General features: G+C 43.6%; 1 protein-coding gene across 1 annotated transcript in view; it reads right to left on the bottom strand.

The window, feature by feature from the left end:
- TRIM28 (tripartite motif containing 28) overlaps window positions 1-17,483 on the bottom strand; it is a 253,485-nt gene that overhangs the window by 14,711 nt on the left and 221,291 nt on the right. Inside the window, exon 16 of the mRNA XM_053691009.1 lies at window positions 99-173. Within this exon, the coding sequence (XP_053546984.1) occupies window positions 99-173 (75 nt within the window). The remainder of the gene's footprint in view (window positions 1-98; window positions 174-17,483) is intronic.

Raw genomic sequence — 17,483 nt, 5'->3', positions numbered from 1 at the left:
TATATATATATACATACATACATATACATATATACACACACACAAACATACATAAACTTTGCATCCTCCATAAATTAAAAATGTATGACAGCACTTACTCCGCCACTGGTTAGCCTGTGGAAAGGTCGACAAGGCTCATGACAAAGCAATTCCAAGAGCAAGCGTTCACATTTCTGGAAGAAAAAAAAAAAGAAGTGCCATATATTAACTTTTGTTCTAGAATCTAATATATTTGAAAATAAAAGCAACACGGAAGGGGACTGCACTCAGACTGGACACATCCATAACCCTGCAACATGCTACGTGTGTTTTATATGTCTAGGGTGATTACAAAAGTCTGAACCCTTGACTTGTTACCAGTTTATTTGATTGAGAGCTTGCATTTGTATGGTTGTATTAGGGCCCAGATTTTGGGAGAGACCTTGACATAGTACTTGTGCTTGTCCCATTTGGCTAGATGCAGTAACTCTTCCAGTTTTGCTTGCTCCAACTAGTGTAGCCATCTATGTCAGTCCGCGTGATGAAGGATCTGCCTCAACAAAAAACTTTGTTTTTATGTTTCTTAAGAACCAGAAGTTTACTGAGGTTCAGGGGTTTCTTATATTCTGTAATTTATCTTTTTCCTGAAAAACTAGTACCTCTTGTAATGATCCTTTTTGTTTGAGGTTAGTCCTTTTCTGTAAGCAGGTTTATTTTGATCAGCAAGTCAGAGGGACATTAAGCCAAAACATTTTCTTTCATGATACAGATAAATACAATATTAAACATTCTAATTTACTTATATTGCTCAATTATTTAGGTATCCTTTGACGACAGTGTTCTCAATGTGATTATGTGCATTGCCATTTTTTCACAAATGGACATGAACCCAGTTTTTTTTCTTTAATTTTTTTGGAAGCGCATGCAATTTCAAACAACTTTCCAATTTACTTCTATTATCAAATTTGCTTTGAAAAGCATATCTAAATAGGCGGAGTAGTTCCTATTTGGTGTCTGCAAGCAAATGCTTACCTGGCTAAGTCTATGACTTAATTCATTACTGATGAATCAAAGACTTTAACCAAGATGCCAAAGAAATGACAGAAGCCTTCTGACCTTTCCTAGAACCAGAAAAGACAACAAATGGACTAGAAGTCTTCCTGAAATCTTTAGTAGCTTCAACATATTTCAAAGCTCTAACTACATCCAAAGAATGTAAAGATCTCTCCAGAGAATTCTTAGGATTAGGACACAAAGACGGGACAACAATTTCTCTACTAATGTTGTTAGAATTCACAACCTTAGGTAAAAAATTAAATTATGTCCGCAACACTGCCTTATCCTGATGAAAAATCAGAAAAAGAGATTCACAAGAAAGAGCAGATAACTCAGAAACTCTTCTAGCAGAAGAGATGGCCAAAAGGAATAAAACTTTCCAAGAAAGTAATTTAATATCCAGAGAATGCATAGGTTCAAACGGAGGAGCATGTAAAGACCTCAGAACCAAATTAAAGACTCCAAGGAGGAGAAATTGACTTAATGACAGGCTTAATACGAACCAAAGCCTTTACAAAACAATGAATATCAGGATGATTAGCAATCTTTCTGTGAAAAAGAACTGAAAGAGCAGAGATTTGTCCTTTCAAGGAACTTGCAGACAAGCCTTTTTCCAAACCATCCTGAAAAAACTGTAAAATTCTAGGAATTCTAAAAGAATGCCAAGAGAATTTATGTGAAGACCAAGTAATGTAAGTCTTCCAGACTCGGTAATAGATCTTTCTAGACACAGATTTACGAGCCTGTAACATAGTATTAATCACTGAATCAGAGAAACCTCTATGACTAAGTATTAAGCGTTCAATCTCCATACCTTTAAATTTAATGATTTGAGATCCTGATGGAAAAATGGGCCTTGAGATAGAAGGTCTGGCCTTAAAGGAAGTGTCCAAGGTTGGCAACTGGCCAGCCGAACGAGATCCGCATACCAAAACCTGTGTGGCCATGCTGGAGCCACCAGCAGTACAAACGAACCCTCCATTAGGATTTTGGAAATCACTTTTGGAAGAAGAACTAGAGGCGGAAAGATATAAGCAGGTTCCGCCTGAAGATCTACCGCTTCAGCCTGAGGATCCCTGGATCTGGACAGATATCTGGGAAGTTTCTTGTTTAGATGAGAGGCCATCAGATCAATTTCTGGAAGTCCCCAGATTTGAACAATCTGAAGAAATAACTCTGGGTGAAGAGACCATTCGCCCGGATGTAATGTCTGGCAACTGAGATAATCTGCTTCCCAATTGTCTATACCTGGGATGTGAACTGCAGACATTAGACAGGAGCTTGATTCCGCCCATACAAGTATCCGAGATACTTCTTTCATAGCCTGAGGACTGAGTCCCCCCTTGATGATTGACATATGCCACGGTTGTGACATTGTCTGTCTGAAAACAAATAAACGATTCTCTCTTCAGAAGAGGCCAGAACTGAAGAGCTCTGAAAATCGCACAGAGTTCCAAAATGTTGATTGGTAATCTCACCACCTCCATGGGAGGCAAGGTTTGTAAAAACTGATTTGTGGGTGTGGTGAGGGGTGTATTTATAGGCATTTTGAGGTTTGGGAAACTTTGCCCCTCCTGGTAGGAATGTATATCCCATACGTCACTAGCTCATGGACTCTTGCCAATTACATGAAAGAAATATTGACAGGGGAATGTAAAGGACCATGTAGCCACCTTAGAGATTAGTTTCATTGAAGGTTCAATCTTAAAAGCCCAAGAAGGGGACACGGCAGGGGTAGATGAGCCATAACCCTCAGGAGGATCAGCTTTCTCAAATCCAAACAAATGACTCCAAGCCAAAAATAGTCACAGTGGCCCTCAATTCTTGGATGCATGAAGATAGAATTACAAAGCACACATTACATTCAGATTGTGTAGCACACACTCCTTCAGAGGAAAGAAAATAATTTATGCTTACCTGATTTATTTGACACGATGAGTCCACGGATCTAATTATTCAGAATATCACCCCGCCCATTGAATGATCTTGGCTACTCTCTGTCATGGCCAAGGAACTCAGAGTTCCTCCCCGATTGATGTAAGCCACTGAAGATACGTTTCCGGCTGGAACCTGATGAACCGGGCCGAGGCTAACTGAGGGCAGGTCAGAAGAGTATTGAAGATTGCTCTCAGCTCCAGAATGTTTATTGGTAGAACAGACTCCGACCGAGTCCAAGATCCCTGAGCCTTTAGAGCGCCCCTGACTGCTCCCCATCCCAGAAGGTTGGAATCTGTTGTCACAATCACCTAAGAGGGTCTGTGGAAGCAAGTTCCTTGGGAGAGATGATCCGGAGAAAAAACACCAAAGAAGAAAATCCCTGGTCTCCTGCTCCAGCTGTAATTGCGGAGACAGATTCGCATAATCTCCATTCCACTGACTGAGCATGCTTAACTCCATAGGCTGAGGTCGAAACGAGCGAACCGAATGTCCATTGCCGCTACCATCAGACCGATTACCTCCATGCACAGGAGGAGGCAGAGAGCTCCACAGCAGAGCTGCATAAATAGCTCCTCCCTTCCCCCCCAACCCAGCATTCGACCGAAGTTAGGAAGAGAAAGGAAAAGCTAAGGAGCAGAGGTGACAGGTTTTTATTTTTGTTAAACTTCAGTCTTAGAAAATGACAGGGCGGGCCATGGACTAGTCATATCTTAAAATATTTTTTTTTATCAGGTAAGCATACATTTCCTTTTCTTTTTACAAGATATGACAAGTCCACGGATTTCATCCTTACTTAATGGGATACAATACCAAAGCTATAGGACACGGATGAAAGGGAGGGAGAAGACAGGAACCTAAACGGAAGGCACCACTGCTTGAAGAACCCTTCTCCCATAAACAGCCTCAGACAAGGCAAAAGTAACAAATTTGGAAAAAGTGTGAAGAGACTACTAAGTTGCAGCCTTGCAAATCTGTTTAACAGAAGCATCATTTTTAAATGCCCATGAGGAAGCCACAGCCCTAGTAGAATGAGCAGTAATTCTTTCAGGAGGCTGCTGTCCAGCAGTCTCATATGCAAAACGGATGATACTCTTTAGCCAAAGAGAAAGAGGTGGCCGTAGCTTTCTGGCTCCTATGTTTTCCAGAAAAAACAATAAAGATGATTGACGAAAATCTTTAGTCGCCTGCAAGTAAAACTTCAGGGCACGGACCACGTCCAAGGTATGTAACAGACGCTCCTTCTTAGGATTAAGACACAAGGAAGGAACAACAATTTTTTGATTAATCTTATTAGAAACAACTTTAGGCAGGAAACCAGGTTTGGTACGTAACACCACCTCATCAGAATGGAAAATAAGATAAGGAGAATCACATTGTAAAGCTGAAAGTTCCGAAACTCTGCAGGCAGAAGAAATAGCAACCAAAAATAAAACTTTCCAAGATAACTTAATATCTATGGAATGCATAGGTTTAAACTGAACCCCTTGAAGAACATTAATTAAATTCAAACTCCAAAGAGGAGCAATTGGTCTAAAAACAGGCCTGAGTCTAGTCAAAGCCTGACAAAAAGATTGAACATCTGGAACATCTGCCAGACGTTTGTGTAGCAAAATAGACTAAGCAGAAATTTGTCCCTTTAAGGAACTTGCCGACAACCCTTTCTCCAATCCTTCTTGGAGAAAAAAATCCTGGGAATCCTAACCCTACTCCATGAGTTGTCCTTGGAATCGCACCAATAAAGATATTTACGCCATATCTTATGGTAAATCTTTCTAGTAACAGGCTTACGTGCCTGAATCAAGGTATCAATGACCGAATCAGAGAACCCTCGCTTAGATAAAATCAAGCGTTCAATCTCCAAGCAGTCAGCTGCAGAGAAACTAGATTCGGATGATGGAAGGGTCCCTGAATGAGAAGGTCCTGCCTCAATGGAAGCTTCCTAGCTGGCAGAGAGGACATGTCCACCAGATCGGCATACCATGTCCTGCGAGGCCACGCAGGAGCAATTAGAATCACCAAAGCCCTCTCCTGTTTGATCCGAGCAATCACCCAGGGAAGGAGAGCAAACAGTGAAAACCACAAGCTAGGTTGAACGACCAAGGCACTGCCAAGGCATCTATCAGTTTGGCCTGAGGATCCCTGGACCTGGATCCGTATCTCGGGAGCTTGGCATTCTGACGAGATGCCATAAGATCCAGCTCCGGTCTGTCCCATCTGAGAATCAGAGTGGCAAAGACCTCCGGATGGAGTTCCCATTCCCCCGGATGAAATGTCTGTCTGCTCAAAAAATCTGCCTCCCAGTTGTCCACTCCTGGGAGGTAGATTGCTTACAGGTAAGTGAGCCCCCGCCCACCGAATTATCTTGGATACTTCTGTCATCGCTAAGGAACTCCTTGTTCCTGATTGATGTAAGCCACAGTCGTGATGTTGTCCGACTGAAACCGGATGAATTTGGCCGAAGCCAACTGAGGCCAAGCCTGAAGAGCATTGAATATCTCTCTCAATTCCAGAATATTGATTGGAAGTAGAGACTCCGACCGAGTCCACACACCCTGAGCCTTCAGGGAAGGACAGACTGCACCCCAACCTAGTAGACTGGCGTACTTTGGCACTATCACCCATGAGGGTCTGCGGAAGCACGTCCCTTGTGACAGATGATCTGGCGACAACCACCAAAGAAGAATCTCGTCTCCTGATCCAGATCTATGAGACAAATTTGCATAATCAACATTCCACTGCCTAAGCATGCTCAGTTGTAGCGGTCTGAGATGAAAACGAGCAAACTGAATGATGTCCATTGCCGCCACCATCAATCCAATTACCTCCATGCACTGAGCCACCAATGGCCAAGGACTGGACAAGGGATCGGCATGTATTCAGAATCTAACTTTCTGACTTCCTTCAAAAAGATTTTCATGGATAGTCTATTAGAGTTCCCAGGAAAGGAACCCTTGTCTATGGAATTAGTGAACTCTTTTCTAGATTCACCTTCCACCCGTGAGTTCTTAGGAAGGATAGAACAATGTCGGTATAAGACCGTCAGCTGATAAGACACCTGGATCAGAATATTGTCCAGATAAGGCGCCACTGCAATGCCCCGCAGCATGAGAACTGCCAGTAGAGACCCTAGAACCTTTGTGAAGATCCTGGGTGCCGTGGCCAACCCGAAAGGAAGGGCCACCAACTGAAAATGTTTGTCCAGAAAGGCAAACTTCAGGAACTGGTGATCTCTGTGGATAGGAATATGCAGATATGCATCCTTTAAGTCCACGGTAGTCATATTGACCCTCCTGGATCAATTGAAGAATTGTCCGGACAGTCCATCTTGAAGGATGGAACTCTGAGAAACTTGTTTAGATTCTCGAGATCTAAAATGGATCGGAACGTTCCCTCTTTTTTGGGAAACACGAAAAGATTTGAGTAACACACCTGCCCCTGTATTGGGACGGGACAAATTACACCCATTGTGGAGAGGTCTATTACACAATGTAAGAACGCCTCTTTATGTGGTCTACAGACAATTGTGAAAGAAACCTTCCCCTTGGGAAGGAATTTTTGAACTCCAGCTGATATCCCTGTGACACGATTTCCAGTGTCCAGGGATCCTGAACGTCTCTTATCCAATCCTGGACAAAGAGAGAAAGTCTGCCCCCTACTAGATCCAGTTCCGGATCCGCCCCTTCATGCTGTCTTGGGAGCAGCAGCAGGCTTCTTGGGATGTTTACCCTTGTTCCAAGCCTGGTTAGGTCTCCAGATGGCTTTGGCTTGAGAAAAACAGAATTTATGTTTACCTGATAAATTACTTTCTCCAACGGTGTGTCCGGTCCACGGCGTCATCCTTACTTGTGGGATATTCTCTTCCCCAACAGGAAATGGCAAAGAGCCCAGCAAAGCTGGTCACATGATCCCTCCTAGGCTCCGCCTACCCCAGTCATTCGACCGACGTTAAGGAGGAATATTTGCATAGGAGAAACCATATGGTACCGTGGTGACTGTAGTTAAAGAAAATAAATCATCAGACCTGATTAAAAAACCAGGGCGGGCCGTGGACCGGACACACCGTTGGAGAAAGTAATTTATCAGGTAAACATAAATTCTGTTTTCTCCAACATAGGTGTGTCCGGTCCACGGCGTCATCCTTACTTGTGGGAACCAATACCAAAGCTTTAGGACACGGATGAAGGGAGGGAGCAAATCAGGTCACCTAAATGGAAGGCACCACGGCTTGCAAAACCTTTCTCCCAAAAATAGCCTCAGAAGAAGCAAAAGTATCAAACTTGTAAAATTTGGTAAAAGTGTGCAGTGAAGACCAAGTCGCTGCCCTACATATCTGATCAACAGAAGCCTCGTTCTTGAAGGCCCATGTGGAAGCCACAGCCCTAGTGGAATGAGCCGTGATTCTTTCAGGAGGCTGCCGTCCGGCAGTCTCGTAAGCCAATCTGATGATGCTTTTAATCCAAAAAGAGAGAGAGAGGTGGAAGTTGCTTTTTGACCTCTCCTTTTACCGGAATAAACAACAAACAAGGAAGATGTTTGTCTAAAATCCTTTGTAGCATCTAAATAGAATTTTAGAGCACGAACAACATCCAAATTGTGCAACAAACGTTCCTTCTTTGAAACTGGTTTCGGACACAGAGAAGGTACGATAATCTCCTGGTTAATGTTTTTGTTAGAAACAACTTTTGGAAGAAAACCAGGTTTAGTACGTAAAACCACCTTATCTGCATGGAACACCAGATAAGGAGGAGAACACTGCAGAGCAGATAATTCTGAAACTCTTCTAGCAGAAGAAATTGCAACTAAAAACAAAACTTTCCAAGATAATAACTTAATATCAACGGAATGTAAGGGTTCAAACGGAACCCCCTGAAGAACTGAAAGAACTAAGTTGAGACTCCAAGGAGGAGTCAAAGGTTTGTAAACAGGCTTAATTCTAACCAGAGCCTGAACAAAGGCTTGAACATCTGGCACAGCTGCCAGCTTTTTGTGAAGTAACACAGACAAGGCAGAAATCTGTCCCTTCAGGGAACTAGCAGATAATCCTTTTTCCAATCCTTCTTGAAGGAAGGATAGAATCTTAGGAATCTTAACCTTGTCCCAAGGGAATCCTTTAGATTCACACCAACAGATATATTTTTTCCAAATTTTGTGGTAAATCTTTCTAGTTACAGGCTTTCTGGCCTGAACAAGAGTATCGATAACAGAATCTGAGAACCCTCGCTTCGATAAGATCAAGCGTTCAATCTCCAAGCAGTCAGCTGGAGTGAAACCAGATTCGGATGTTCGAACGGACCCTGAACAAGAAGGTCTCGTCTCAAAGGTAGCTTCCAAGGTGGAGCCGATGACATATTCACCAGATCTGCATACCAAGTCCTGCGTGGCCACGCAGGAGCTATCAAGATCACCGACGCCCTCTCCTGATTGATCCTGGCTACCAGCCTGGGGATGAGAGGAAACGGCGGGAACACATAAGCTAGTTTGAAGGTCCAAGGTGCTACTAGTGCATCCACTAGAGCCGCCTTGGGATCCCTGGATCTGGACCCGTAGCAGGGAACTTTGAAGTTCTGACGAGAGGCCATCAGATCCATGTCTGGAATGCCCCACAGCTGAGTGACTTGGGCAAAGATTTCCGGATGGAGTTCCCACTCCCCCGGATGCAATGTCTGACGACTCAGAAAATCAGCTTCCCAATTTTCCACTCCTGGGATGTGGATAGCAGACAGGTGGCAGGAGTGAGACTCCGCCCATAGAATGATTTTGGTCACTTCTTCCATCGCTAGGGAACTCCTTGTTCCCCCCTGATGGTTGATGTACGCAACAGTTGTCATGTTGTCTGATTGAAACCGTATGAACTTGGCCCTCGCTAGCTGAGGCCAAGCCTTGAGAGCATTGAATATCGCTCTCAGTTCCAGAATATTTATCGGTAGAAGAGATTCTTCCCGAGACCAAAGACCCTGAGCTTTCAGGGATCCCCAGACCGCGCCCCAGCCCATCAGACTGGCGTCGGTCGTGACGATGACCCACTCCGGTCTGCGGAATGTCATCCCTTGTGACAGGTTGTCCAGGGACAGCCACCAACGGAGTGAGTCTCTGGTCCTCTGATTTACTTGTATCTTCGGAGACAAGTCTGTATAGTCCCCATTCCACTGACTGAGCATGCACAGTTGTAATGGTCTTAGATGAATGCGCGCAAAAGGAACTATGTCCATTGCCGCTACCATCAAACCGATCACTTCCATGCACTGCGCTATGGAAGGAAGAGGAACGGAATGAAGTATCCAACAAGAGTCTAGAAGTTTTGTTTTTCTGGCCTCTGTCAGAAAAATCCTCATTTCTAAGGAGTCTATTATTGTTCCCAAGAAGGGAACCCTTGTTGACGGAGATAGAGAACTCTTTTCCACGTTCACTTTCCATCCGTGAGATCTGAGAAAGGCCAGGACAATGTCCGTGTGAGCCTTTGCTTGAGGAAGGGACGACGCTTGAATCAGAATGTCGTCCAAGTAAGGTACTACAGCAATGCCCCTTGGTCTTAGCACAGCTAGAAGGGACCCTAGTACCTTTGTGAAAATCCTTGGAGCAGTGGCTAATCCGAAAGGAAGCGCCACGAACTGGTAATGCTTGTCCAGGAATGCGAACCTTAGGAACCGATGATGTTCCTTGTGGATAGGAATATGTAGATACGCATCCTTTAAATCCACTGTGGTCATGAATTGACCTTCCTGGATGGAAGGAAGAATAGTTCGAATGGTTTCCATCTTGAACGATGGAACCTTGAGAAACTTGTTTAAGATCTTGAGATCTAAGATTGGTCTGAACGTTCCCTCTTTTTTGGGAACTATGAACAGATTGGAGTAGAACCCCATCCCTTGTTCTCTTAATGGAACAGGATGAATCACTCCCATTTGTAACAGGTCTTCTACACAATGTAAGAATGCCTGTCTTTTTATGTGGTCTGAAGACAACTGAGACCTGTGGAACCTCCCCCTTGGGGGAAGCCCCTTGAATTCCAGAAGATAACCTTGGGAGACTATTTCTAGCGCCCAAGGATCCAGAACATCTCTTGCCCAAGCCTGAGCGAAGAGAGAGAGTCTGCCCCCCACCAGATCCGATCCCGGATCGGGGGCCAACATTTCATGCTGTCTTGGTAGCAGTGGCAGGTTTCTTGGCCTGCTTTCCCTTGTACCAGCCTTGCATTGGTCTCCAAGCTGGCTTGGCTTGAGAAGTATTACCCTCTTGCTTAGAGGACGTAGCACTTTGGGCTGGTCCATTTCTACGAAAGGGACGAAAATTAGGTTTATTTTTTGCGTTGAAAGGCCGATCCTGAGGAAGGGCGTGGCCATTGGTTGTAGAAGGTAACCCTGCTGAACAAACATCTTTTTAAGTAAACCTAATTTTTTATCCATAGGATCTTTGAAAGCACAACTATCCTCTATGGGTATAGTGGTGCGTTTGTTTAAAGTGGAAACCGCTCCCTCGACCTTGGGGACTGTCTGCCATAAGTCCTTTCTGGGGTCGACCATAGGAAACAATTTTTTAAATATGGGGGGGGAGGGACGAAAGGAATACCGGGCCTTTCCCATTCTTTATTAACAATGTCCGCCACCCGCTTGGGTATAGGAAAAGCTTCTGGGAGCCCCGGGACCTCTAGGAACTTGTCCATTTTACATAGTTTCTCTGGGATGACCAACTTGTCACAATCATCCAGAGTGGATAATACCTCCTTAAGCAGAATGCGGAGATGTTCCAACTTAAATTTAAACGTAATCACATCAGGTTCAGCTTGTTGAGAAATGTTCCCTGAATCAGTAATTTCTCCCTCAGACAAAACCTCCCTGGCCCCATCAGACTGGGTTAGGGGCCCTTCAGAACCATTATTATCAGCGTCGTCATGCTCTTCAGTATCTAAAACAGAGCAGTCGCGCTTACGTTGATAAGTGTTCATTTTGGCTAAAATGTTTTTGACAGAATTATCCATTACAGCCGTTAATTGTTGCATAGTAAGGAGTATTGGCGCGCTAGATGTACTAGGGGCCTCCTGAGTGGGCAAGACTCGTGTAGACGAAGGAGGGAATGATGCAGTACCATGCTTACTCCCCTCACTTGAGGAATCATCTTGGGCATCATTGTCATTGTCACATAAATCACATTTATTTAAATGAATGGGAATTCTGGCTTCCCCACATTCAGAACACAGTCTATCTGGTAGTTCAGACATGTTAAACAGGCATAAACTTGATAACAAAGTACAAAAAACGTTTTAAAATAAAACCGTTACTGTCACTTTAAATTTTAAACTGAACACACTTTATTACTGCAATTGCGAAAAAACATGAAGGAATTGTTCAAAATTCACCAAATTTTCACCACAGTGTCTTAAAGCCTTAAAAGTATTGCACACCAAATTTGGAAGCTTTAACCCTTAAAATAACGGAACCGGAGCCGTTTTTAACTTTAACCCCTTTACAGTCCCTGGTATCTGCTTTGCTGAGACCCAACCAAGCCCAAAGGGGAATACGATACCAAATGACGCCTTCAAAAAGTCTTTTCTAAGTATCAGAGCTCCTCTCACATGCGACTGCATGTCATGCCTCTCAAAAACAAGTGCGCAACACCGGCGCGAAAATGAGGCTCTGCCTATGATTTGGGAAAGCCCCTAAAGAATAAGGTGTCTAAAACAGTGCCTGCCGATATTATTATATCAAAATACCCAGAATAAATGATTCCTCAAGGCTAAATATGTGTTAATAAATCGATTTAGCCCAGAAAAAGTCTACAGTCTTAATAAGCCCTTGTGAAGCCCTTATTTACGATCGTAATAAACATGGCTTACCGGATCCCATAGGGAAAATGACAGCTTCCAGCATTACATCGTCTTGTTAGAATGTGTCATACCTCAATCAGCAAGAGACTGCTCACTGTTCCCCCAACTGAAGTTAATTGCTCTCAACAGTCCTGTGTGGAACAGCCATGGATTTTAGTGACGGTTGCTAAAATCATTTTCCTCATACAAACAGAAATCTTCATCTCTTTTCTGTTTCTGAGTAAATAGTACATACCAGCACTATTTCAAAATAACAAACTCTTGATTGAATAATAAAAACTACAGTTAAACACTAAAAAACTCTAAGCCATCTCCGTGGAGATGTTGCCTGTACAACGGCAAAGAGAATGACTAGGGTAGGCGGAGCCTAGGAGGGATCATGTGACCAGCTTTGCTGGGCTCTTTGCCATTTCCTGTTGGGGAAGAGAATATCCCACAAGTAAGGATGACGCCGTGGACCGGACACACCTATGTTGGAGAAAGATAATATCCTAGCAATCCTGACCTTACTCCATGAGTAACCCTTGGATTCACACCAATAAAGATATCTACGCCATACCTTATGGTAAATTTTCCTGGTGACAGGCTTTCGTGCCTGTCTTAAGGTATCAATAACTGACTCTGAGAAGCCACGCTTTGATAAAATCAAGCGTTCAATCTCCAGGCAGTCAGCCTCAGAGAAATTAGATTTGGATGGTTGAAAAGACCCTGAAGTAGAAGTTCCTGTTTCAGAGGCAGAGACCATGGTGGAAAGGATGACATGTCCACTAGATCTGCATACCAGGTCCTGCGTGGCCACGCAGGTGCTATCAGAATCACCAATGCTCTCTCCTGCTTGATCTTAGCAATCAGTCGAGGGAGCAGAGGAAACGGTGGAAACACATAAGCCAGGTTGAAAGACCAGGGCGCTGCTAGAGCATCTATCAGTGTCGCCTTGGGATCCCTGGACCTGGATCCGTAACACGGAAGCTTGGCGTTCTGGCGAGACGCCATGAGATCCAGTTCTGGTTTGCCCCAACAATGAATCAGTTGTGCAAATGCCTCCGGATGGAGTTCCCACTCTCCCGGATGAAAAGTCTGACGACTTAGAAAATCCGCCTCCCAGTGCTCTACACCTGGGATATGGATAGCTGATAGGTGGCAAGAGTGAATCTCTGCCCAGCGAATTATTTTTTAAACTTCTAACATCTCTAGGGAACTTCTCGTTCTCCCTTGATGGTTGATGTAAGCTACAGGCGTGATGTTGTCCGACTGAAATCTGATGTACCTCAGAGTTGCTAACTGAGGCCAAGCCTGAAGAGCCTTGAATACCGCTCTTAGTTCCAGAATATTTAATGGAAGGAGAGACTCCTCCTGAGTCCACGATCCCTGAGCCTTCAGGGAGTTCCAGACTGCACCCCAACCTAGAAGGCTGGCATCTGTCGTAACAATTGTCCAATCTGGGCTGCGAAAGGTCATACCTTTGGACAGATGGACCCGAGATAGCCACCAGAGAAGAGAATCCCTGGTATCTTGGTACAGATTCAGTTGAGGGGACAAATCTGTGTAATCCCCGCTCCACTGACTGAGCATGCATAGTTGCAGCGGTCTGAGATGTAAGCGTGCAAACGGCACTATGTCCATTGCCGCTACCATTAAGCCGATTACTTCCATACACTGAACCACCGAAGGGCGCGGAATGGAATGAAGAACCCGGCAGGAATTTAGAAGCTTTGATAACCTGGACTCAGTCAGGTGAATTTTCATTTCTACAGAATCAGAGTCCCTAGAAAGGAAACTCTTGTGAGTGGGGATAGAGAACTTTTCCTCGTTCACTTTCCACCCATGCGACCACAGAAATGCCATTACTATGTCCGTATGAGACTTGGCAATTTGGAAGTTTGACGCCTGTATCAGGATGTCTAAATAAGGGGCTACTGCTATGCCCCGCGGCCTTAGGACCGCCATAAGTGACCCTAGAACCTTTGTAAAGATTCTTGGGGCTGTAGCTAATCCCAAGGGAAGAGCTACAACTGGTAATGCCTGTCTTAAAAGGCAAACCTGAGAAACCGATGATGATGATCTTTGTGTATCGGAATGTGAAGATAAGCATCCTTTAGATCCACTGTAGTCATATATTGACCCTCCTGGATCAGTGGTAGGATGGTACGAATAGTTTCCATCTTGAACGACGGAACTTTGAGGAATTTGTTTAAGATCTTTAGATCCAAAATTGGTCTGAAGGTTCCCTCTTTTTTGGGAACCACAAACAGATTTGAGTAAAAACCCTGTCTCCCTGTTCCTCCTTTGGAACTGGATGGATCACTCCCATAACTAGGAGGACTCGTACATAGTGTAAGAATGCCTCTCTTTATCTGGTGTGCAGATAATTGTGAAAGGTGAAATCTCCCTTTTGGGGGGGAAGCTTTGAAGTCCAGAAGATATCCCTGGGATATAATTTCCAACGCCCAGGGATCCTGAACATCTCTTGCCCACGCCTGGGCAAAGAGTGAAAGTCTGCCCCCTACTAGATCCGTTCCCGGATAGGGGGCCGTTCCTTCATGCTGTCTTAGAGGCAGCAGCAGGCTTTTTTACCTGCTTACCTTTTTTCAATGTCAGGTTTGGTCTCCAGACCGTCTTGGATTGAGCAAAAGTTCCCTCTTGTTTATTATTAGAGGAAGTTGATGCCGCACCTGCCTTGAAGTTTTGAAAGGCACGAAAATTAGACTGTTTGGCCCTAGATTTGGACCTGTCCTGAGGAAGGGCATGACCTTTTCCTCCAGTGATATCAGCAATAATCTCCTTCAACCAGGCCCGAATAGGGTCTGCCCCTTGAAGGGAATGTTAAGTAGCTTAGATTTTGAAGTCACGTCAGCTGACCATGATCTAAGCCATAGCGCTCTGCACGCCTGTATAGCAAAACCAGAATTCTTAGCCGTTAGTTTAGTCAAATGAACAATGGCATCAGAATAAAAGAATTGGCTAGCTTAAGTGCTCTGTTTGCCAAGTATGTCATCCAATGGAGTCGCTACCTGTAAAGCCTCTTCCAGAGACTCAAACCAGTACGCCGCAGCAGCAGTGACAGGGGCAATGCATGCAAGGGGCTGTAGGATAAAACCTTGTTGAATAAATATTTTCTTAAGGTAACCTAATTTTTTATCCATTGGATCTAAAAAAAAAAGCACAACTGTCCTCGACAGGGATAGTAGTACGCTTTACTAGAGTAGAAACTGCTCCCTCCACCTTGGGGACTGTCTGCCATAAGTCCCATGTGGTGGCGTCTATTGGAAACATTTTTCTAAAAATAGGAGGGGAAGAGAACGGCACACCTGGTCTATCCCATTCCTTATTAATAATTTCTGTAAACCTTTTGGTATTTGGAAAAACATCAGTACACACCGGCACTGCAAAGTATTTATCCAGTCTACACAATTTCTCTGGCACTGCAATGGTATCACAGTCATTCAGAGCAGCTAAAACCTCCCTAAGCAACACGGGGAGGTGTTCAAGCTTAAATTTAAATGTAGAAATATTAGAATCAGGTATCTTTCCTGAGTCATTAACATCACCCACTGACTGAAGCTCTCTTTCCTCAGCTTCTGCATATTGTGAGGCAGTATCAGACATGGTTCTTAAAGCGTCAGTATGCTCTGCATTTTGTCTCACCCCAGAGCTATCTCGCTTACCTCTAAGTTCAGGTAGTCTGGCTAATACCGCTGACTGTATTATCCATGACTGCCGCCATGTCTTGTAAACGCTATGGGCGCTCTAGATGTACTTGGCGCCATTTGAGCGTGAGTCCCTTAAGCGGGAGTCAAAGGGTCTGACACGTGGGGAAAGTTAGTCGGCATAACTTCCCCCTCGTCAGATTCCTCTGGTGATACATTTTTTAAAGACAGAAAATGATCTTTATTGCATAAAATGAAATCAGTACATTTGGTACACATTCTAAGAGGGGTTCCACCATGGCTTTTAAACATAATAAACAAGGATTTTCTTCTATGTCAGACATGTTTATACAGAATAGCAATGAGACTAGCAAGCTTGGTAAACACTTTAAATCAAGTTAACAAGCAAATATAAAAAACGGTACTGTGCCTTTAAGAGAAACAAATTGTCAGAATTTGAAAAACAGTGAAAAAATGCAGTAAATCAAACGAAATTTTTACAGTGTGTATAATAGGCTAACAGAGCATTGTACCCACTTGCAAATGAATGATTAACCCCTTAGTTCAAAAAACAGATCAAAAAAACGAAATAGACGTTTAACAGTCACAACCAACTGCCACAGAAAGCTGTGGCCCTACCTTCCCCAATAAACGACTTTGGAAAGCCTTTGGGCCCTTTAGAGATGTCCTATAGCATTCAGAGGGCCTTTGAGGGAAGCTGGATGTCACAGTTTGTAATTTTTAACTGCACCAACTGTAACTTTTATACTACAACAGTGGAAATTGTTTCTATTCAAAATTTAAGCCAGCCATGTGGAAAAAACTAGGCCCCAATAAAGTTTTATCACCAAAGCATATATAAAAACGATTAAACATGCCAGCAAACGTTTTATATTGTAAATATCATAAGGGTATTACCCCTGAGAGTAAGCATGATACCAGTCGTTATTAAATCACTGTATTCAGGCTTAACTTACATTAATCCGGTATCAGCAGCATTTTCTAGTGTTTTCCATCTCTAGAAAAAAATATAACTGCACATACCTGATAGCAGAATAAACTGCACGCCATTCTCTTGCTGAAGTTACCTCATCTGTGTAATCCCCTCAGACATATGTGAGAATAGCAATGGATCTTAGTTACAACCTGCTAAGATCATAGAAACCTCAGGCAGATTCTTCTTCTATTTACTGCCTGAGATAAAATAGCACAACTCCGGTACTATTTAAAAATAAAAAAACTTTTGATTGAAGAAAATAAACCAGCTATATTTAACCACTCTCTCCTACAACGTCCTTGCTTGTTGAGAGTTGCAAGAGAATGACTGGCTATGACAGTTAGGGGAGGAGCTATATTACAGCTCTGCTGTGGGTGTCCTCTTGCAACTTCCTGTTGGGAATGAGAATATCCCACAAGTAATGGATGATCCGTGGACTGGATACACCTTACAAGAGAAATTAACCTGCCGGCAAATTGTAGATTAAAGTCAAGCCGCCGGGAGAAGTGAAAACCAGACCAAACATGAGCCTTATCTGATACTCCTCAGCCCCAGTACCTGCCAATACTGCCTTTCTTTTATTTTCCCCCCAATTATATAAGAGAAAGTCTAGTGTCCCATAATAGTAATAAAGTGGCCACTTTTTTGCCTGCATTTCCCAGAAAAAAACATAATTTATGCTTACCTGATAAATTTATTTCTCTTGTAGTGTATCCAGTCCACGGATCATCCATTACTTGTGGGATATTCTCCTTCCCAACAGGAAGTTGCAAGAGGATCACCCACAGCAGAGCTGCTATATAGCTCCTCCCCACACTGCCATATCCAGTCATTAGACCGAAACAAGCCAAGAAAGGAGAAACCATAGGGTGCAGTGGTGACTGTAGTTTAATTAAAATTTAGACCTGCCTGAAAAGGACAGGGCGGGCCGTGGACTGGATACACTACAAGAGAAATAAATTTATCAGGTAAGCATAAATTATGTTTTCTCTTGTAGTGTATCCAGTCCACGGATCATCCATTACTTGTGGGATACCAATACCAA

The sequence above is a fragment of the Bombina bombina genome, chromosome 8, assembly GCF_027579735.1.
Source record: "Bombina bombina isolate aBomBom1 chromosome 8, aBomBom1.pri, whole genome shotgun sequence".
Taxonomy (NCBI): Eukaryota; Metazoa; Chordata; class Amphibia; order Anura; family Bombinatoridae; genus Bombina; species Bombina bombina.
This window is presented reverse-complemented; position numbering and strand designations above follow the sequence as displayed.